This window comes from Squalius cephalus (assembly GCF_949319135.1).
Source record: "Squalius cephalus genome assembly, chromosome: 19".
Classification (NCBI taxonomy): domain Eukaryota; kingdom Metazoa; phylum Chordata; class Actinopteri; order Cypriniformes; family Leuciscidae; genus Squalius; species Squalius cephalus.
Window position 1 is genome coordinate 10,211,235 of NC_137140.1, and position 24,573 is coordinate 10,235,807.

General features: G+C 38.1%; 1 protein-coding gene across 1 annotated transcript in view; it reads left to right on the top strand.

The window, feature by feature from the left end:
* waplb (WAPL cohesin release factor b) overlaps positions 1-24,573 on the top strand; it is a 77,767-nt gene that overhangs the window by 8,092 nt on the left and 45,102 nt on the right. Inside the window, exons 3-5 of the mRNA XM_079851866.1 lie at positions 15,662-16,343; positions 17,755-18,083; positions 19,957-20,072. Coding sequence (XP_079707992.1) covers positions 15,662-16,343; positions 17,755-18,083; positions 19,957-20,072 — 1,127 coding nt within the window. The remainder of the gene's footprint in view (positions 1-15,661; positions 16,344-17,754; positions 18,084-19,956; positions 20,073-24,573) is intronic.

A 24,573-nucleotide genomic window follows, 5' to 3' on the forward strand; every position in this document is an offset into this window, starting at 1 on the left:
CCGTCAGTGGCGATGTTAAAACTAGGAGAACACTTAGACGCTGATGAAGCGTAGCGTCTGGACAGGCCCCTGTGAGCTGCTTATCTCATTTTGAAGCTCAGCACACTGAACTCATCACCTTGTCTCTAACTGCTAAGGGTCTCTTATGATAATGTATGCTGATGAGAGGCTCTCTCGAAGATGCTTCAGTTTTGTTGCTCCTGTGAATATTGCTTGGGTTAATCTATTATCTGGCAAAAAGTAGACATTTATGTTCCTATTGTTCTCTAGACAGCAGAACAAAGCCCACTGGATTAAAGGGGAAGTAGTTTATGGATGAATGCTAAAGTTTTAATAATTGTTTTAATTCTATGAGAATAGGGAAGTCACCCCTCCCACCACCACTACTATAATTATAAAGACAAAGAGGAACAATATTGTTGCAGTCTTTTTCAGTTGTTTTTCCAGCTGACGTGAAAGCCGATGTGTTTTCCAGCTGATTTTCCCAAATACAGCTGATTTGGGGAAAAAAATCTTTCTAATAAACATTTAATTTCACAAACCTTGCAAACTTTGGTGAAGCCAGCTGAGAGATTTTCTGAAGTGTGCATTTGTAGATGGCATAAAACCAAAATGGTCAGTTTGTGCATTTTGGAGAAACTTTAAATCCTTTATCAAACTATGCTGCGTGCTATATAAAACACTTCATGTATAGAAAGTTGGTGCACTCTTATTACTATGAACGGGAGAAAGTGCATCGTGCAATATGGCTGAATAAGCCCTGCCTTCTAAGTTAAAGAGCCAATCGGCAATTGGTAAAGTCATTGCATCACTACAGTTCTGGGGCCTCACGTTGCGTACACACAAAAGAAGGCGTTCTCTACGCAATAATTGGTATTTATAAAAAGCAAACTTGACGGGAAAATGTGCGGACCTTCACGCAAACTCTGACCCAGGCGTACGCACAAAAACGGGTGAAATGAGAAATGGCGACACCGTCGGCAGATGGAAGAAATGCGTGAAAGTGTGTGAAACTGTAGACCGTTGTGTTAAAGAAATGGCAATACTGCCTCTCATAAATAACATGAAGACTTCACAAAGCAAGTCTTACAATTAACAGCCTACATGAACACCCGTTTGATCGATCTGCAGTGTAAAACAAACAAAATCAAACGAAGATTACAACAGAAATGCAAATTAACACATATTTGCAAAAAGAAAAGTGAAATATGTTCTGCAATAATATTGGCATGTTATGCAATTCATCCTCATAACACATCTGTAGCTTTTTGCATCGACTTTGATGTCCGACCATTTCTTTATTTCGGCCACGGTCCGAGGTTGTGAGGCTGCAGCATTAATGGCGTCTGCAACCTTTTGCCACTCAAGTGCCTTTTTGGCATTAGTAATGCCCACACTGTGCCCTCCAAACAACATTTTACTCCTCTTTTCCACCTCGCCAACGATAATTTCTACTTGCGTTACGTTTCTTGGTTAAGTTACGTTTCTTGGTTTTCCTCTCTGTGTTTGCCATGATTTCGCAATCGATGAATATTAACTTGTGGGCGTTTCACAGACTATTTCTGGGCAACTATGGGCGTGACATGAAGCCGCAAAAGCTGCGCTACATTTAGAATTGACTGTGATTTATTAAGGGAAAACTGCGTAGGATGTGCATGCGCACGGTTTTATAAATCCGAATATTTCTGTGTGTACGCACGTCCTATGTTTCATCTGTACGCCACTTCTGACGCAAATCTTACTCAAAGTTTTATAAATGAGGCCCCTGGTTTCTATAGAAACAGTCAGTGTTCTGGGACGCAGCGCACTTAGGACTGCACACTGGCATGTGCACAAGTTTTTTTGTCATGAATTGAGTGTTTAGAATTAAAGTTTATGAGACAGTTTTTGTCAGGTTTCATTGGTAATTTCAAATATGAAATTTAATCGTAAGCTTCTTGAACAGTTTTAGAGAATTTGTTGTTTCCCAATTCAAAGAGATAGGAGCTGCACTTGCCAGACTGAAATGGCTGCCCGAGTGGAGTTTCAAAGATGGCCGCAGAGTGAAATGACTTGCCAGAAAGGGACTTTATCCAGTTGCTATGTTGTATTCATGTGCTACCTTGTCTTTATTTGGATAACATAATTTCATGTAGCCTACACAGACATACCAGATTACTAAGTCCACTGTTGATTACAGTTTACTTCATATTTTCAACAATTTCTTTTCTGTGAAAAAATACTATAATAGGTATTATATAATCAATATCAGTCGACCACTAAACCTTAAAGGGGTCAACGGATGCAAAGTTCACTTTTATATGGTGTTTGCATATAAATGTGTCTTTGCAGTGTGTGGATACTAGGGCTGTAGTCAACCAAAGAAATGCTTAGTCGACCAAAGTCACGTCCTGCGAAACGATTAGTCGACTAAAAAAAAAAAAAAAAAAAAAAAGACGCAATGTTTTGACATTTATTAAACATTAATTAAAAAAAACATTTATTAAACAATTGTCATAGAGCATTTATAAAACAACAACGAAAAAAAAAATCAATAATACATAAAACTATAATAATAATACAATTCTTTGAAAATTAAGTGTTTTTTTTAACTGCAAAGTGAGGATCTCTGTCCTAGGTCTATAGTGACAGTCACAATCGCGCACCTGACCACACCACACGCTACAAAAAATATAACTGCTAAAATTGCCAAATAATGAAAAAACTAGAGGTGGGCATAGATTAATTTTTTTAATCTAGATTAATCTAGATTAATTTTGAAATTAATCTAGATTAATCTAGATTAAAATGGCTCATTTGAATTCTGCCGAAGGCATTCAGAATATGTGTGCTACCCAAATAATGACTATAAAAGTAAGTCTTTGAGAACGGGTTTCTCAAGCCAGGTGGCACATTAGACCAGGGGCTCATCTCCTGTTTCCAAAATGCATCACAAACTGCTTGAGAAAGCTGTTCTACTCATAGACTGTAAAAGGTTACTACTGTACTGTTACCGTACGTAGGCAACATTAGGTAGGCCTATGTTATTATCAACTACTATAGGCTATCAATTAGGGATGGGCGATATGGCCTAAAATCCATATTGTGATATACATTGCAGCCTCTTGCGATAACGATATTATAATAAAACCATTTCAGAACAGGTTACACAGACCCTGCTAAACAACTGCTAAATGTTTTTTTTTTTTTTTTTTTTTTGAAAGGGTGTATGTAGTTTTGAGAACATATATTGTGCAAAACTGTAAGTATACAACATAATTTTGCAGATAAATAAAATTTAAGTACACTAGCTGCAGAGACTTTTAGGTCTAATGTTTATTATGGCTTGGAGCTTATGAAACCCCAAATTTAAAATGAGAATATTGTCTAACTGATGTCTTTTCAGTTAAAAAGAAACACAACAACGATTCTTAAAATCGGGCGCTTTTAATAAAAAGAGATTATGTGCTACACCACTCACTAAGATATATTGGGAATAATACGCGCGCTGGTATTCAGTGATATGTTTCGTTTTGAATTTGAGGTGGTAGAACGGATTAGTCGTGTGTTAACTTACCGAACTGTTACACCACACAGTCTACGCCGGACGGCTTAAATCCGAACCTAGTCCAAATAATGGATGTTGCACGGATCTTTTACACCAGCTTTCACTTTCAGCCGTGTTTACTTAAGATGACGACGAATATGATGCGTTGCAGCCGGGTGTTCCTCCTCGCGGCCGCGGGTAGATTGCGTCATCATAGCTTGTGTAGCTTGAGCCAGCTCCCAACCCAATTTGGAGAATAGATTAACGGCGATATTTTTTTTATCGCGCGATAAGAGTCTCGCGTTAACGCAGCGCGTTAACGCCGATAACGGCCCACCACTAGAAAAAACCTAACAAAAGCTCTCGTTTATACAGGCTGTAACTTATGTTCTTCTTTACTTTCAAAGCTATGGGTTAACTTTTGTCCAGCCGATCTAGGCGTTTTAAAACAAACACACAAAAACCCCAAATAGCCTAAAAAACAATCCTAATAATAGGCTGTATAGAAGGAAGGCCTATAGGTTTATTTTCGTTTTGTTTTGTAATAAATAAGAAGCAAATACGGTATAACAGACAATATAATCGGGCGCCCGCGCGGTCACATTGCACGTTAACTGGAGCGCATCTCATCCTAACTTAACGAAACTAAGTGTATGCCTCACACAGACATGAGAAATACATCAAATACACAAAGCTTGAAATGTCTTTAAACGAAATAATTCAAAAAGAAAAAAGAAATAGGCTACTCTCTGATTATGATCCATTATGTGCATTTCTCTCTGTAGGCTCGTTCACTACGGAGATGGCGATCGTCAACTTCATATTTGCAGCCGACACTGTCAGAAAACACTAGTTTATTAATAAAAATCAATGCACTCGTCACCGGATTTATGCACATCTTGCTTGTTGCACGCACACATATTATGTCGAAATAACGAGATATTATGTTGAAATAACATTATTAATAATAGCCTACATCTTTAAAAATATTTGATTGAATGCTGAATGTTGCGCTTGTTCAATTTAATAATAATTTAAACAATTTAATAACTCCGCTTCACGTCGTGATCGCATTACCACCTCGGGTGTGCATTATTTTTCTAATAATTCAACGGCCTGTCGTCAATTATTCCTTACTTGTTCCGTTACCTCCAACCCCCTTTTTAAATCGCCGGATCCACCCTTCCTTTGCGCTCCGGGACCTCCCACTTTATTAAGCACTGGTTCTAACTGAATGAATACAGCAAAACTACCTATATTCCTTACTGAGTGCGAAGCAGCAGTGCAGCCAGCCACAGGTGCGGTTCCCGAGTGTTCTACGTGATGCGCTAAACTGTGGCGCTGTTACAAAATAGCCTAAATTAAAGCATTTAAAGTTGGGGATAAAACATAGGCTAATTATATTTAGAATACAGTAATATATAACTGCTTATAAAGGAATAAATATCAATGAAAAAATCAATGAAAATTTCTTTATTGGTGAAAAAAAAAAAAAAAAACTGGTCGACCAATGAGAATGTCAGTCGACCAAGACGGCATCGACCGATTAGTCGACTAAACGACTAAAGTTGACAGCCCTAGTGGATACAACCACCATACAATGAAAAAAAAAAATCCATTCACTCCTTTTTTTTTTTTTTATTCCTCAAAAAGCCTAAACACCCTCAATAATCAAGCCATTTGGATTTTATGAGCAATATGATGTCATATTGCTCATGCTCTGCCCACGACCGCTGATGGACTGTCCCGTATTAGCACATTTCCCCTCAGCCATTTGTATACTGTCCACCATGGCAGCACTTTGTGTGTCTTGTGTCCACACACCCCACTGAAGAGAGGGGTGGGGTGAGCAGTTGCTCATTATCATTTAAAGAGACATGAACCGAAACGGGTCGCTGTGAACAGAGCTGTTTTTGAGGAGGTAAAAAGGGTGTTTTACACAACCATTGAGGAATTTTAACCAAAGTATGTTATAAACTTTACACGAAGACCCTAAAGAATCATACCAACTTGTGGAAAATGGGTATCCGATGACCCCTATAAGGCTTGTTCACACGGAGAACTAGAGCTGCTCTACGGTATAGATGGGAAATTATAAATGCAATAAACTCATTGGAAAATTTAATTGCATTTTTTATAAGGCGATTTAAAACCAGATAATGATGAGATTTAAAAATAATTACACATCCAATATGCCAAAAGAAAAAATCACTCCAACCTTTCAAAGTGAACGTCTCATATATATATATATATATATATATATATATATAATTATTTTTCTTTATTTTTATTATTTTTTTTTTTTAACTGACGTGTGAAGTATTATCCAGCATTAATGGCAAATTAATTAATTTCAAATGGAATTCTGAACAACAGGTATGCTTAATGCAAATTGACACCTGGAACATCAAATTATGGGGTGAAAAGAGCTTTAACTCTACTTAAAATTTTCTGCATGACTCACTCATATCTAAAGTTGGGCTTAGCTATAGGTGAAAAATTTAACCAGTGAAAAAGAACCTGCTTCTTTGGTCTGGGAAAATGATATAAGCAGCACAATTAGTTATAACCATGCTCCACTGTATTTAACGCCTAAATACTTCCAACACAGTCGAGAGGCTTCCTCCTTGGGCACAAGATCTTCTGCAGTGACAACCTTGTTTTTTTGACAAGCTAGCACAAGCTACCCTGTCTTTTAAAACTTCAAAATACTTCCTCCATCCAGCGGTTTTTAAATGCAAGCTCCTGACTGTCCTGGAAGAATGCCTCCCCAGTGGCTGGTTCTCCGTTTCACCGTCTGCGGTGTGCAAACATACCAGAAGACAGCAGTGTACCTAGTCTTTCTACATCACATCTACATGAACTATGAATTAATGCATTAGTCATATCGTAACCTTGATGGTTAAGTCTATTCTGATAACAAAGAGAAGGAGCTGGAAGAAATGTCGATCCACAATCTGACTTGTGGTGCAGCCTGGAATCATAATCACTCCATGTTCAATCGTTTGGCCAGAGGAGAACACCTCTACATTCTGTCACCTGATGGAGTTTGGAGTTGGAGTTTTTCCCTCTGTTCTCTAACTGAACTAAATGATTTCTATTACTATAAAAAAAAGAATCAAAATGACGTTGGAGGTGGAGGTGGTGCCCCGATGAGCAAGTGATGTAACCGGTGTTGTGGCTGAACACAGTGTAACACCGGTAACATGACTATCGCAGCATGCCTAATCAAGAATCATTTTCGAAATGATTTACAAAATAAGGTTGTGAAGTGCATAAAGATTCCCCTACGCAATTCATGTTTTATGCTTGCTTCAAGATTAATGGCCGGAGATGGCAGTTTCGTAAATTTGGTTGATGGTAGATGTTCCAACTTCATGGAACCCATCATGCATGCTGCCTTTCCATTGGTAATTGGTGGTTGCTGTATCATGTTACTGGTAATTTACATAGTACACTACTGCTTAACTTTGTTGCATCGTGGATGGTTGCTGTCAGTCACGTCTCCTCAATGCACTAACTCTGCTGCCCGATCCAAAACAGTGTCAATATAAGTGCCCCATGGCTGACAATTTCACACATTACACATTCTTCAAATTAGATGTTAAAGCCATTTATAAGTCTGTTACATAAATCCTTTTCAACTAAGATTTGATCAGAATTCAGGTTTTGAAGAGTTATATAGTTTGATTACAATGACTGATGTAAATTGTCATAATTTGAAAACAGCCTAATTTGTCATTTTCGGCTCTTAATAATCTAATGAAAAGGGGAAGGTTCATGTGGTGATATAACTGAAATTTTGTAACTCCTGTTGTGTAATAGATGCTTTACAGTCTCTCTGCTTCTTTTGTCATGAGGCGCAATGAGGGTTTTGTATGTTGGCGACCTTTTTTCAAAGCTGCCCATTAGCGTTTTGTCCTGTCTCCTAACTCATAGTACATAGACATAATTGTAGGTATTGGTATAATGATGAATACAGTAATGTAAGAATGGTAAACTGTGAGTGTTGTCTGGCAGACCATTGCACAGATGTTATGACTGCAAAGGTGTGATTATTGCTTTAAAGATGTCTAGCTGTGTGTCTCCTGGCCTGTGTTTGACTAGTCATGGGATCAGAGAAAATTGATGGACTCAGATGGTCTTCAGAGCTAAAAGGTGCACTAGTTTTTAAGCACAAAGAAAACTGTACTTTTGACATCTACATAACGAAAATGGTCATCTGTGATATTGGCCCACTGGTATCCTGAAAAGTTTTTTTTCTTTATTCGATATTTTTGTTATCTTGCTTTGGCAACAAGCCTCCACAAAGTGTTTGGGGTTGGCAGATGTAAAGGGGTTTTCTCTTAAAGGGATAGTTCACCCAAAAATTAAAATTCTGTCAGTAATTACTCACCCCCATGTTGTTCCAACCCCGTAAGACTTTCGTTCATCTTTGTAACACAAATTAAAATATATTTGATGAAATCTGAGAGCTGGCTCACTCCTCAATAGGCTTCTATGGGATCGAAACTTGCCGGCCCAGAAAGTTAGAAAAGACGATGTTTAAAATAGTCCAAGTGACTACAGTAGCTCAACCATAAGTTTATCAAGTGACGAGAATACTTTTTGTGAGCAAAAAAAAAAAAAAAGAAGACTTTATTCTATTATTAATTTTCCTTTGTGTGGGCCCCTCTTAGTGAGTTCACGTAGTGTAACAGCACAGCGCTTCTGTGTTGTACGTCAGCACGTAGGCTCACTATTGGCCGACGCTGGTTATGTGTGTAGTGCGTGTGACGTTGTTTTTTTTTTTGTTTTTTTTTTGCGCACAAAAAGTATTCTTGTTGTTTGATAAACTTATGGTTTAGCCACTGTAATCAAAAATATTTTCATTTGTGTTCCAAAGATTAACGAAAGTCTTACGGGGTTGGAACAACATGAGGGTGATTAATTACTGACAGAATTTAAATTTTTGGGTGAATAAACCTTTAAATCAGGGATCCAGACTAGAGCTGCATGATTAATCGTTAAAATATCGCAATTCTTATCTTAACCCCCTGAGGTCGGCTATCGCGCCGGCGCGATAGGCTCGTTTTTTTCCTTATCAGTGAAAACAAATAAATAAAATAAAATATTACTTTTTATCTTATATGCTTGTGTTATACATCAATCGATCCTTTTAATTGTGTATTATTTTTGTGTATACTCACAATAAAAAACAAAGTGTTGTGCTTTTCGCCAAATAAAGAAAAATAAACATGATGCGAGTTCTGCCTTCTCTCTGTCAGTGTAGTCCATTCTGAAACGCGTCCGAAAATGAACCATAACTCAGCGAATACTCAGTCAAACAGACATACAGACACACAGGCATGAAGCTTGAATTCTCTTCTTTTAAATGAAGTAATTTATATAAAAAACAAATATTCTCATCTTGTGAAATCTGCATTAAAGTGTAAGTTGCAGGTTAAATTTTTCACGAAGATAATGCAATGTGTTTATTAAACATAAAGATAAGAACCGCCCACCATTGTTTTTTATACCATTGTTTTTTATACCAAATGCTGATATAATATGAAAAGTTGGCACTTTTAACAGTGGTTTTAACCGCTCCCGCTCCCTTCCACTAGATGGGGCGTGACGTCATAAAAGGGACTCATTCGTAGAGTTACCGTACGCTAGCAGCTATAGATGCCTTACATAACTACAGAAAAGTTGGTTGTATGTTTTATTTGATAAAAAAAAATTATGGATAAAATAACTCAATTGTAAACATACTCGTGTGTGCTGACTTCAAGGGGACCAGCTCACACTCCCCACTGCTGATTCAACTGGGTGGCATAGCCCACACAAACACAGTGATGGGGACATCGATCTCTCTTTTTCTTTTCTGACAATAAACATCGCTAATTAAATCGTGAGAAATTGATAACGCGTGGATTGAGGAAGGGTATTACATGACGTTTGAGGCGTCGATGAGACTAGCGATTGGTGCCTGTGCAAGTGTGTGCATCTCTAACGTTACAGCTCTGATTTGGACTGACTTACTGTAAGTAAATAATGTCTTCAGTCGTTGTCCCTCCTTGCTATTCTACATGACGGCAATATTTTGAAAAGACTTGCTTGTTCCGTTATATTATCCGGGTTAAGTTTGCACCAGACTAGCTCTAACGTAGCTAACGTTACTCACCGGGACACCTGGCTAACCCTCCACTCATTCTCCTCACACCAAGCATTAATAACTCTTTGAGTGCCATGGCTCCCCTCTCTCACGCCTGACCGGTTAAAAATTGTAGGGCTGTGGTCCATAAAGAATTTGATGGTTTCCCACATCCTCAGTCGTTCTCCAAATAGCCATAATACAGTAGGAATCTAGCAGAGTATGGGTTGCGAGTTCCTCTTGTGACGTCATCACCCAGTAACTGAAAAAACACGCTACCTTTGAAGAAACCCCAATAAATGTTATTTTAACGCATTTTAAGACAAATAATTAAATATATACATATAGAGCACTTTAATTTACACATTAATTGGCTGTGGTGGTTAACCTGCAACTTACACTTTAAAAGAGAGCGATTCCAGTCGAGCTAATTAGAGCTCATTCAGATGTAATGTGACCCCGCCCACGGAGAGCGCGCGCTATTCAAACGCAAATGTCTGAGGCAATCCACGCAAACTGTGAACACGCACATCAGCTCGAGAAAACACATCAGATCATTGTACTTGTTTCACAGTCTCGCAGCGCTGTGAGGAATAATACTATAATGGAAAATTTACCTCAGAAGTACGAGGAGCAACAGATCCGAGGCTATGGAATAATGTAGTAAGTTTTTTTTTCATTCTCAAGTGCGGCGCGTATCTGTGCATGAATGAATGAATGAACGGCAGAGATGCCGCTGTTTACCACAACTGGCAAAAGACGGTTTAAATTTGAATCGTTTCTGTCTGTGAATGTTTCGCTATAGGCTACTGAGTAAAAATCGAGTGAAATATGTAGAAATGAAATGTATTTGTATAAGCAACGTATTAAACTGCAAATTAACATTTATATTTCTTATAATAAAAACGAAAGTTACTATGTTACAGACATATGAAAGACAACATTTCATTGATTAGTTTTGGATAGATTATACATTTTTACTGTAAAATATCTGCCACCTCAAATAAGCTTTTGTTTGCCAATTTTTGCTCATATGTTAAATATAGTATGTTTTGTCAAAAATAATCAAATAATATGTTAGTGTTTATTCCAATGTAGCCTAGGCTATATTCAAGTAATGAATCCTTAAAGGGGGGGTGAAATGCTCATTTTCACTCAATCTCCTGTTAATCTTGAGTACCTATAGAGTAATATTGCATCCTTCATATCTCCAAAAAGTCTTTTGTTTTATTAAATTTTTAACAGAAAGATTGGCTGTACCGAGTCTTTCCGGAAAAAACCGAGCGGCTGGGGGCGGGCCGTGTGGGCGAAGCTAAAGCTGTGCTAACGCGCCAAGCTAGTGACAACACACAGAGACATTTGTTCAACAAACAGTTTTACTCACCGTCCGGTTCCAACGCACGACCGCGAAACTTTATCATTGTGACTGCTCGATCCTTAAGCATTAGACGATCTGCAAATCCGTGGATCTGGGCTTTGTTTATAAAACAATCATCGTCGAAATGCAGGGAACAACAGTCTTACAACACAACTCCGTTTATGCTCAGGAAAACAAACTCCATCCACGGGTTCCTTAACGCTGGGTTCTTTGGGAATCTGTGCAGGGTTGTCTTGCCCTGGCAACCAAAAACACACTTCTTTGGTGACATTGACTTCCCAAAAGCCGGGCAGGGCGCTTTGATGGCGAACTGCTTTCACTCTCTTGCTCTAGTCTACGAGTGCGCGCGCGGCCGCGATCTTACCGGAGAAGTGCCCTTAGAACCCATATAAGGAAATTCCGCCCTATCTTACGTAAGACAGAGCCATACTCGAAAAAAAACTTTCCGAAACTTGTGACAAACCGGAAGGAGTATTTTTGTAACAAAAATACTCCTTCAAACGTACAACTTAGTTTTTGAAACTTTGTCCATGTTTAGCATGGGAATCCAACTCTTTACCAGTGTAAAAAACTCAGTATGCATGAAATAGCATTTCACCCCCCCTTTAACTTTGATATATGTATGATAAAATGTATACTTTAATTTTTACAAAGAAAGATTACACTTGAATTGTTGTTGTAATTGTAGCCTAACCTTTTTAATAAAAAAAAAAAAAACACAAGGTAGATGTAAACAAACTAATAAAAGGTAAATATAAGCCTTTTCTTTAAAATATTTTTTTATTGTGTTTTATTAGTGACAAATTTGGGGAGAGGATAAATATTCCAAAACTGAAAATACAGTATGAGAATTAACTGCACAATTACTAGACATGTTTTCCTTTTGATATTATAGGCCAATTGCAAGCACAATTTGTGGAAAAATAAAAAAAAACACGAGATGCTTCCAACTGTTGCTCTTGCATTCTTTCTTGTGACACACCTGAATGAATGGCTCATTAAGTATGTGGGCCCCATTGTCTCCAGGTGCGAACCACTAAATATGCATGATCGTTGACGCCCACTCCGCATATTGCCTTTCCAGACAGAAAGTGTTTTGCAAAATTTAAATCAATGCATTGTGTTATGTGAATGATTAGGCAGGATAATTTTCACATCATTTTGAAGAAAAAACTCTAGGCGATGACATCCATTAGTCAAAAGTCTTATTGACACATATTTAGAATGTGTTTTATGGCCTTATTTCAGAAACTTTAGTTTTTAGTTTTTTCAATAACCATGCATAAACATTATTCTCTCAAAAATACAAACATGTACATGCATGGTGCTCACATATGATGGTAGCCCTGTTTGTGCTATATAGAGTGAATTTACACCTTTGCCATTAACCCTCTGGGGACTAAGCCCTTTTTGGTCCGTTTTCTCTATTTTTACATTTGGGCTTATAAACCATATTTAATGGAGATGGAACACCATGTGTTTGGTATCTATGGATTCAGAAGACCCTAAGCTAACATAAAAATGCATGTAATGTGTTTATAAAGGAAGTATGAGTAAAAAATGTACAATAAACTAGAGAATTTCAAAAACGAAAATTTTATTTTAGCCATTTATTACTGAAAATGACACCTCACAAAACAATAGTGAACAGTTTTTGAACAAAATATATATATTTCAAACCCTTTGCTAGACAGATATTTGTAATTGTTCAATCAAAAGTGTAAAGAACAATGACATAATGAACTTTATATACAGCGTTTTTTCAAAAAGCTGTCAGCTTCGGATTTCTCCACGTCACTTTCCAGTAATTGTTCCAGAGCTTGTTCTGAGGTAAATCTTTTACTCCTTGCCATCATACAAGTGCTAAAACTATACAATAATAATGCTATAATTGCTAATATGCTATAAATATTAAATATTGCTAATATATATAAATATTATAATCGTTCTGTCTCTCATATAAATCTCTGTGTGTAATACGCTGCTCCGTTCGCTCTCTGTCTCCTTCTCCACTCGACGCGGCTGTTTGCATCATATCACTTACTTTAGTCCCACCCCTTGCAAGGCTACAGAGTCCTCTGATTAGCTAGAATAAGTCATGGTAACCTTCTTCTGATTGGGTAAGAAAAATATTCCTCCCAGCGGCAATTTTTCCATTGGTCTTTGCGTGTGGAATATTCCTAACAACATCGATTTCATTGGCCTTATACGCAGTGGTATTACGCAACAAGGAAGTGTGTATACCATATACCATTGTTTTCAGCGGAATCTGAGGAAGACGGCAAAAAATACCGCATCTCTCTATCATTAATAGTTTTTAAGATAATTACACATTTGTAAAAGGATGCCATTTTGGGCGGTACCGCCCAATCCGTCCCCAGAGGGTTAATATGTTTATAAGCAACTGAAAAAAGCAAAAATGTCAGGGCATGTCAGAACATCTCAAGGACCCCAAAAACACCTTAGACCCCAGAGGGTTAAACATTCTTATCTGTGTTTGTGCCGCTGCTGAGCCAGAGAGCATTTGTCATGTGTAGGTATGAAAAAGTGACTGTTAAAAAATGTATGTCATCGAATCATTCAGTCAAGAGATTTGTTTAAAAAGGCTGATTCATCCAGTAATGAAACAAGTGAAGTATTTATGAGTGAGTCATTGAATCATTCATTCAAACCGATTTTTTTTTAAAATGATTCATTCAAATTAATTGAACATTTTAAATAGACTGCAATTAACATTTTGTCAGAACCTATAGTAAATTACAAGTTATTTTGTGTTGTTATCTGTTCAGAATGCTGGGAGAATCGTTATCTCTGTGAAAAAAACCCCACAACAATTGTTTGCTACAAAGTGTTAGTTTTACAAATCACATTAAAAATAACAGTAAAATTGGATATTTAGAGCTTTGAAGTGCTGCAAAAAGTGTGAAGCTCTTAAAAGCCCTTAAAAATGCTTGAATTTTACTCTCAAAAGGTTGTACGAATCCTGAGCTCAAACGAATAGCGTGGCTTAGTTCCACTTTCATTTCATTCGTGTTTCTCATATGCAACAGGAATGGCAACTCTTTAATCATTTTGCCAAAGTGGTAGTGGCACCAGTGTGACCTTTAACAAAATTGAGTCGCATCAGCAGGAAAGATGTTCGCAATTTGGAACCCTGTAAATGGATAGGCCTACATTTTCTGCTCAGTGTTTTACTTAATCTTTCCAACCTGGCAACCATGTGCACATGCTTTCTCTGCACTGCAAAAAAAAAAAAAAAAAAAAAAAACATTGATGATCTGAGAACTGAAAACATGTATGCTGGAGTTTAGCGATCTACATTGCAATTTTACTCTCAAATAAAAAGCATAATACAGCCAGTCTATGTTCCTTCTAGGGATGCACCGATCCGATAAGCCTACTCCGTATCGGTATCGGCTCCAATACTGCCATTCTTTGCCGGATCGGGTATCGGTTAGACGAGGCCAGACAGTAACTGAAATTTAAAACTGTTAAAAGAAAAGGCTGAATAATCTATTGCATAGATAGATACTGTATAATACTCTACGCATATGTCTTTCCTTTGTGGTTTGAACTTTTCAATGCGGACTCGACGCGCTGCGACTCCATGTTGCTTCAAGTGCATCATTCTGCGCTCGGGATGTGCAAAAGTGCTTTGTACCGCACTATATTGGAGCATTTTATAATACTTTTGCGCAATGAAAGATTATTAATAGCCTTTCTTGTTCTGTCCTATCTATCATATGTTTCTGTCTCATTAAACAGCTGTGCTATACATTTAAAAAATGTCTTAATTTGATATAGCCTAAAATTATTTAGATCTTTTGGATTTTTTTATTATCTTGTTTTTCATGAATGTATTTTACAACAATATAAAGAGCAATGTGTAACGTTTTACCAGATTTAGTACTACACTTATTGTCTCTTATTTGTTCCCCACTAAATGTTTTTTTTTCACTTAATGTTCAGATTTTATAAAATTATTGTGCACTCGTGATTTTTCTAGTGTAAATCTTACTGCTGAATTATCCACTTATCTAATTTATAATTGCAGTTTTGTCATAGATTGATTTATATATTTTTTTTATTTGTTGTTTTTCTTTATAATGAAGTTGTCTGTATTAAGTAGATTGTGTTCATCACACAGAGTTATAGAAATTCTACTTGATTTAAATAAAAAAATTGCACTGGTATCGGTCGTTACTCAGAATTTTTGGGATCGGGTTCTGAAAAAATGGTATCGGTGCATCCCTAGTTCCTTCATGAGGTCGCTTGTGCTGTTTTAGTTGCAGCTCTAATTGTTAGGATTTGTGGTAATTGAATTAATGCTCTTATGCCAAAATATGTGTGAAATGTAAAGAAATTTCTCAAATGAGAACAATCATGATTAATTGCGATTTATAATTTGAGCAAAATAGTCATGAATAACCATTATCGTGCATCCTTAATATAGCAATTTTTGTGAGAGAAACAAACAACTAATGTAGCACAGCTTTAGGCCTATATCTAACAGTTGCAACAGTATATTCCTCAAGTTAATGGTCTGGTCAAGTACTTAGTTGAAGTCAGAGATCTGTTACGTCTGACTGATGTTTTTACTGCTGATTTTGTTTTTCTGTAGGGAAGACCCCGAGTTGGTCCACTGAGAGCACTGACAGCCACAGCTATTCATGGTACAAAAACCCTTCTGAAAGCGACACGAGACCTTATGCTCAGTCCACCACGTTAAAGTCTGAAAAAACAGAGGACAAGGATTCTTATGATGCCTGGAGCGCTGTGGTCGGACTGGGGGCACGCTCCACATCCCTCTTTACCGGACATAAAAACCCTCCATCTACCTTGTGGGCATCCAGTAGTTACAGTCGCAGCAACATTCAGGGCACATCCTCCACTGAGACTCGGTTAGAAGAGTTTGCTCAAAGGGATTTTAATGTTCCTGTTGAGCCATCTGAAAGCGAGGACCACTCTCAGTCTGTTCTCAGGGCGTCCAACTGCAGAACGTATTGCAGACCCAGTAAAGGCAAACAGCCTGGTGGAGCTGATGGGAGTGGAAGTGCTTCCAGTCATAGCTCCACGGAAACGTTGCAGAACAGCGGGGCCGAAAATGCTGGGAAAACGACGAGTAGAGGTCGGACGAGAGACTACACAGTGCTGCACCCGTCTTGTGTTTCCATGTTTAACGTCACCTTCCAGGACTCCATGGACCGAAGTATGGAGGAGTACTTGGCCAGCGCCCCAGCGGCTGGTCCAGGAGATGCAGGAAGACTGAAGAAGAAAACCGAGATAGAAATCAAACCTCTCAGGTAATAGTTTAATGTAAGAACATTACTGTAATTACGTGAAATTCTTAGTAATTCTCTAAATTTGTTTTGAGCTATACTTCATACTTCACTTTTTTTGGACAATGTTCTTAATTTGTAGTGTCTGTCTTTTTATTTGAGCCTCTTTTTGAAGTGATACAAGCTGAACTCAAACTTGTCACCCATTTACTATTAATCCACAGCTCCGACCTAAACCACTTACACTAAATGTCCCTCTGTAGTCAATAATTGTATCCCTTAAAACTCATCTTTGATAATCAAAAAGAAATTCCTGTGAAAATAATTTCTTCATGCTTTAAAATAGCTTGAATGAAACTCTACACCCTTGCTTCATTTAGTATATGCCAAGTCATGCATATGCAAATTAGTCCCTGCCTCGGTGGGAGTTTCATATCAACAGAAGAATATAGCAGTATAACCTGACCCCCCTGCTTTGCCGCATATAGTTAATGATATGCTAAAGCCAGCCCCACACGTTGACAGGATTGGTTACAACATATTTGTGAGGTAGGGAACGAGGGCGATTTCAAGTCTTTGTTAAACTGCAGTTTCAAGGAGAAAATATCAGCAATGGTGTTGACTGATGAATTTGCACATTGTTTGTCTTAAAGTATATTAAAAATACCACATAGACCTATATTCCGCACCAAACTCAAACGCTTCTAACTGGATCTTACAGCATTGTTTACCCATCAGCGAGTGAATGCATTTGCTCTAAGCTCACGCTGTGCTCTCTTTTGGGCTGAGCTGATAAATGGTTTCTTTGGAGTGGTTCAAACAAGTAGCATGGTTTCATTCTGCTTTTGGCTGAATACCATTCTGCTGTTTGCCATTTAATGTTTCTCATACGCAACAAAGGCAGCGCTTAGTTGGTCAAAATGGTAGTGGCAACAAAAGGGGTTGCAAAATGCAACCATTTAGTCACAGTTTAGAGCCCTGCCCTAAGCAAATAAGAAAGAAAAAAAGAAAAAATAACTTTGCCGTGTGAATGTTGGTGCCTTAAAATAAAATAGAAATGAACATTAACTCCATCCAACTCCAGACATTAAAAAATATTTGTGATGTCATCTAGTTTCGGTGGCTCTGATCACTCAGAAACTTTTTTTGAGAGATTTAAAAAAAAAAAATCAGGTACTTTAATTGTGACAGCCCTATGTAACAAATAAAATCAAATAATTTGAGAATGCCAGCATGAGGATTGCAAAGTTTTGGATTCACCAGACCTAATTTGGAGATATCAACTTCAAGTATGTACATAGAAAAAAACCTGAAAGACTCCATATAATTCTGTTAAATTCATAATTAATTTGGTTGCTCTCACTTGGCCTCATTCTTTCATGATTGATTTGAAGTCTACATGTGTGAGATTCTGACTGTTTGTCTGGGTTTTTAGTCGTTCCAAACCCACACAGAGCAAGATGAAGAGCAGTAAGCTGGAGCTCTTTGGGTTTGATGATGCTGATGCTGTTGTTGAGGATGACGACTCTGCTTCAGGAAGCTCTAACTACAGGATCAAATACTTTGGCTTTGATGAACTCAGTGAGAGTGACAGCGAGGAAGACGAGGGATCCTCTGAAAGAAGGAGAGCCAAGAGGAAGGCTGCGGCAGCTGTAGCAGTGCCACTGATGTCTATAGAGACAGATGTTGACAGTCCTCAGCCCATGGAAATGCAGGACTCTCAGAGCAGTCACACTGCAGATGACAGTCACTGCCTTAAAGACGGTCAGTATTTACACTCAACACTCTTTCTGGGGATCTAACTTTGGGCTCTGTTTACATCGCAGTACCTGCATGAGTGCATAGAAAATCTGCACAGACACTCCCCAATCTCACAATGTCATCAAGAACAGATCTAGATTCTATTTCATTGCAGTACTTTTGCATACAGAAAATGAAGCCTGTTTTTTAGGGCTATTGTTTTTTTTTAGTTTTTTTTCTTGCATTGTGACATTATTTACTGACAGTTAAGCGCATACAAAAATGCATACATTTGAACTAATTTAAACATCATCATATGATAATGAATCATTGTAAAACATCAAAATCAATATTAAAATCATAATGGTCCAAAATTAGGGGTTATTTTATGAGATATGTATACATCATATATTTATATCATATATCATATCTATGATTCAGACATCGACATTTACACAGGTTGGTGTTGATTTTTGTTTTTGCATTTATTTCAGTTATTTTGCTCATTTATTGTGGCTTTGTTTACAGTATCTCACAAAAGTGAGTACACCCCTCATATTTCAGCAAACATTTTAGTATATCTTCTCAATGGACAATACTATAGAAATTGAACTTGGATATATTTTAGGGTAGTCACTGTGCTGCTTGTATAACAGTAAATATTTACTGTCCTCTGAAAATAACTCAACATACAACCATTATTGTCAAAATAGCTGGCAACAAAAGTGAGTACACCCTAAGAGAACATGTCAAAACTGTGCCCAAAGTGTCAATATTTTGTCTGAGTACCATTGTTATCTAGCATTGCCTTAAACCTCCTGGCCATGGAATTCACCAGAGCTGCACAGGTTGTTGCTGGGATCCTCTTCCACTCCTCCATAATGACATCACGGAGCTGCTGGATGTTAGACACATGGCGCCTCTCCACCTTCCGCTTGAGGATCACCACAGGTGCTCAATAGGGTTCAGGTCTGGAGAAATACTTGGCCACTCCATCACTTTCACCTTCAGCTTCCTCAGCATGGCAGTTGTCATCTTGGAGGTGTGTTTGGGGTCGTTATCATGCAGTTCGCCACAGTTTCTGAAGGGAGCGCATCATGTTCTGCTTCAGAATGTCACAGTACATGTTGGAATCCATGTTTTCCTCAATGAAGCGCAGCTCCCCAGTACCAGCAGCACTCATGCAGCCCCAGACCATGATGCTACCACCACCATACTCGACTGTAGGCAAGGCACAATTCTCTTGGTACTCCAAACCAGGGCATCGCCACACATTCTGGACACCATCTGAGCCAAACAAGTAAACGCTATGTAAGCGAGTAAGCGGTGTATGGTCTGAGCACAAGTAAGCGGTGTATGGTCTGAGCACTGACAAGCTAACCTTCCGCTTCTGCAACCTCTAAAGCAATGCTGGCAGCACTCATGCGTCTGTTTTTTGAAGCCAGCTTCTGCATCTGATGCACAGCATGAGGACTCAATTTCTTTGATTGACCCTTACGAGGCATGTTCCAAGTGGAACCCGTCTTGGAAAACCTCTGTATGACCCTGGCCTGTACTTTAACTCAATTTCAGGGTGTTACCAATCTTCTTATAGCCTAGGTCAACTTTGTGGAGAGATGTTCTCCTCAACCACCACCACTTAGGGTGTACTCACTTTTGTTGCCATCTATTTTGACAATAATGGCTGTATGTTGAGTTATTTTCAGAGGACAGTAAATATTTACTGCTATACAAGCAGCACATTGACTACTCTAAAATATATCCAAGTTTCATTTCTATAGTATTGTCCCTTGATAAGATATACTAAAATGTTTGGTAAAATGTAAGGGGTGTACTCACTTTTGTGAGATACTCTATTCAGCAGGTACATGGCTGATGTTTGCTTGTGGTTTTACAGATCCTCTGGAGTTCCCAGAGGTCCCCTTCCCATCAGAAACAGTGAGGAAACCTCAGGTCAAAGCTCAGGAGAAAGCCAAGGAGGGCAGCAGGAAGATTTTCAGTGGACCCAAGAAGGTGAGTTTCATAGCATAATCTTTTCCATCATTCAGCTGATGGTTTGTTGATGCCAGTATGTGTTTTGGAGCGTGATGTACTCTGTAATTTCATTTTGAATCAGAAGGATGTCTTGCACATTTCACCAAAGTAAATGCCATCTATGTAAAGAAATGAAGGCGTTTGATTTGTTGTTTTCTGGTTTGTGTACATTAACGGAAGTGTAGGGAATGCAGAGGGTGGAACGGGCATGGATTTTGAATTTTATCTGTAATGACACTGACAGTAATGTAGTTATGTTGCTCACCCCCCGCTGACTGCTCAGCCATTATTACGACTGCTCCTGCAGTTAATGTACAGTCTTCTCTGGGGTTATGATTGATTTAGTCGTGATTGATCTTTAAACATAAAAATGCTTAAACAGAGCAATGTTTTGATAGCGCCACAGTGTTTACACTTTCTGGTGGTATTAGCCTGTAAATGACTTGCTTATAGATAACTTTACATATTAAATGGCATTTCCATCAGCTATATCTGTAAACATTTTGATGCGCTAAACCTTTTTTTGCAAAAAATCCTTGGATGGAAACCTGGCTAGTGTCTTTTTAATGAACTTCGAGCCAACTGTATGGACCAATCTCCTTCAGGTTTTCTGTCCTTCTCAGAAGACATCAATAGCCCAACTGCTACAATGACTGGTACTTTGTTTTTATTAGGGCTGGACATTGACACAAGTTTCGCTATTCTATTTCTATTCATAAGCTTGCGATTAGATTCTGATATAGTTTCAATTTGATTTAATATGAATTAATTTGCATATATCAGGTATAGTACATGTACACTGAAAAAAATCTCAACTAATTCAGCGAAAACCCCAGTCTGCTGGTACATTACTATAATTTTAAAGGTCAAAATGTATGATTTAGGGATGGGCATTCGATTAAATTTTCTTAGTCAATCGTCGGGAGAATTAACGATCGACTATCGATTAATCATTAATATTTTTATAAATTAAAAATGCAATGAAAATACAAAAATACAGTTTGTTTGTCCTCGATGAGATCTTTATTACAAGAAGATCAACTTGTGGCAGTGAAACTGGACGTTCGGTAGACTTGAAGATATACCCTGCGGTGCTCTAAAACAGCGGAACCTGCAGCTGCGAGCCGGCGTTCTTAAACAGAGACCCATGGCCACTTCATCCGTTTTCTGTGATCGGATAGCTATCCGATCATGAAAAGACCAAATGTAAATGCCCTCCGAAACGCATTCGAGACGGATTTAAATCCGATCGCTCAAACCACTTCAGGAGGAGATCTGAGACGCATTCCAGACGAAACTGGACAAGAGTAAATGCATCTGGTTTTTGAAACCACATATGTAAATTTGACTTATCCCAAAAATGCTAAGAAATAAACGTGTGAGAGCGTGTTATAGGCTATATGTCATGTTATAGCCAGATATGACGACGCTACTTCAACACGCATCACCACAGATGAGCATCTATTCATCAAGCCAACGTGCAAACTATCGCAAATCAAAGTGAAAGTCATTCATCAACACACAATCATCTTCATTAAAAGTAAAGAACCGAAATGATCTTACCAGGGCTGTTGCCGCAATATCTTGTTGTGGTCTTTGATTTAGAAATGTTCGCTGATGATCAATAAAATGCAGCTCATCAGTTGCTTTCGGTGACGTGCAACAATTTAAATATGCATATAGCGCGGGAATTCAAGATCGGATTTTTATCCGTTTTGTAAAAACACATTTATGTGACCAGGTGTAAATGGAATCGTTTTGATAAATCAGATAGCTATCCGATCTGAGAAAACGCATGAAGTTCCCATAGAACTTCTGCACCAGTCTACTGATTTCTGTTGAGAAAGATAAGCATGTTGACATGATCTGGGATCAGACGCAACGCAACCTGGTAACAGCCAGTCCAGCCGCCGAAAACACCCGCTCTGAGGGGACTGACGTTGCCGGGATGCACAGGTACCTCCGCGCTAAAATTAATTCCATTGCTTCAAGACTCACACTACGCAACGCAACCCGCATTAATTTAATCGATAACAAATAAACGTGATCGACGAAATTCTTAACGATCAATTATCGATCGTCGATTAATTATGCCCATCCCTAGTATGATTTGTATACAGTTGTATATAATGCAGTTTTTATAATTAGTGGTCGATATTTGGCATTTTTAAAATATCGGCCGATAAGTTTTTCTGATTGGTCGATGTGTTGGAAGTGGGACTTTTATTTTGATGGCGCTCCGGACTTTTATTTCGACGGATGGCGCTGAGAACACCAACGCCTGAGAAGACAATGGCAGTGCTTGATCACATGTTTTCACTGTGTGCTGTATGTAAAATTAGAATTACCTTGTCTTTATTTGAAAAAATGATTACCAGTGCGCACAAAATTACCAGATTACGGAGTGCCCTGTTACAGTGTTTACTTCCTTTTTATTCACATTCATATATTTTTAAACAAATAATTTATTTGTGCAAAATACTGTAATAGGATTGCAGATTCAAGAAGTTGCCATCTAAAGTAAAAGCATGTTTATTTGAAAGATTTGTTTTATAATTTATTTATAATTTATTAAATATTGATTAAATAAATATAAAGTGTGTGTGTGTATGTATGTATGTGTATATATGTATGTGTGTGTATGTATGTATGTATGTATGTATATATATATATATATCAGTGATGCGCGGGTCAATGTATAAACAAACCGCACCCGACCGACGTTTTCAACTAACCCGCCCGCAACTCGGACCGCAAAAAACGAAAAAGAAAATATTGTACCCGACCCGCTTCCTGACCCGCATTTTTTTAAAAGTAGCTATAATGCTCATCGTAGCGTCTTAATATAACTTAATATTCTAATTTTGTCAAGAATTATAAAAAATCGTCAATATAAGCTCATAATTTGTACTAAAATAGTCTAAATGTTTAGTTTTAAAAACAATTTTAAAAAGCTGGCTATGTCTATTTTGATGTTTCTGCGCAAGTTCAGCAGACAGTGAGGTTCGGGTTTGTTCCGATCAGAGCTCGTGAGCGGAGAGCGCATTTCTGAATATTCCGCTCCGCTCACGGTCGCTCGCCCAACCCAGATGGCCTGCTGGTTCGAAAATATGTGGAATAAGGGCTGCCTCCGACTAATTTTTTTTCTAGTCGACTAGTTGTTCATTTAAGCCATTCGTGGACAAATCGCCCCTTTATATTAAATTAATTACTTAAATAGGCTAGCCTACAGGAATAAGCGTAATGACCGCACGCATAAAGCTTGCCACAAAGAACCGGTTAAAGTAATGATTATGAATGTGTCTAAATTAGCAAGGAGACATTTAATTGTTTAGGAATAAACTGGTGTTTTCTGTGTCGCTGCAAAGATGAAGTTGACAATGCGGAGATTGCGGACTCGCCATGAACGCCAGAGAGAAATGCACATTTCATATGGATTAGCCTACATAATCAGAGAGTATAGCCTATTTATTTTGGTTTGAATATTTTCGTTTAAAAGCTTTCTGTAATATATAGCCTATATTTATCAAATCTGTGAGGCACAAGCTGAGTTTCGGCGCCCTCCAGTTCACATGCAGTGATCGCGTACCGGCGCCTTATTTTGTCTGCTATATATTTGCTTCTTATTTAATAAATACGGGCAATTGATTGATAAAACATTGATCAAAATTAAGATACAATTTATACAAAACGAAAATCTTTTAAAAAGAGTTTTCTATAAAACAAAACTTAATGAAGTCGTCAAAATCATGTTTTACCAAAAACAGCGCCGTTGCTAGGAGGGCGTCAGCGCCTCTGCCTCTCAGCGCCTCTGCCTCACGAGTGGATGATAGCCCTGAAGACGCCTAGCAATGATATACCTTTACTGGTAGTATACCTTTAGTTAAGTTATCGCAGCGCGCTAAGAGACAATGTTATCGGAAAATGCAGCCCAGGTATATGCATAATGGAGATTCCAAAGCTCTCTTCTTTGGTCAGAACCATGGAGAGCGATCGAGGATTTACTTTTACAATGCAACACAATATTTAAAGAGCATCAAGCTATTAAAATCTATATTATGTATACGCACAGATAATATAACAGTAGGCTATATTAGTCAATATTTTTTTATTAGGTTAAGCAGTGATTGGATAACGTTTTTTTATTTTTATTTTATTTAACGTTTTTAATTTAATTTATTTAATTTATTTAACCCACAATTGGTCTGGCTTATCCAAAACTGGAATCCTGGCGCCGTGCCTGGTTGGTCGTGCCAGTTTTGTGGTTATCAAATGTGTAAATAGCATCGCAAGAAGTAGCCTACACATGACAAAGCCAGCACTTTGGTCATCATCTTTCATTATTTCGGCAAATGTCTCCCACACTTTGCTCTTTCTATTTGTGTATTTGCGGAGCTTCCACTCCCCAGTCTTCACCTATTTTCTCTTGCCGCCTCCATCTCTACCTGCAGACTGAGCTCGTGCGTCATCTTCGCGCCAG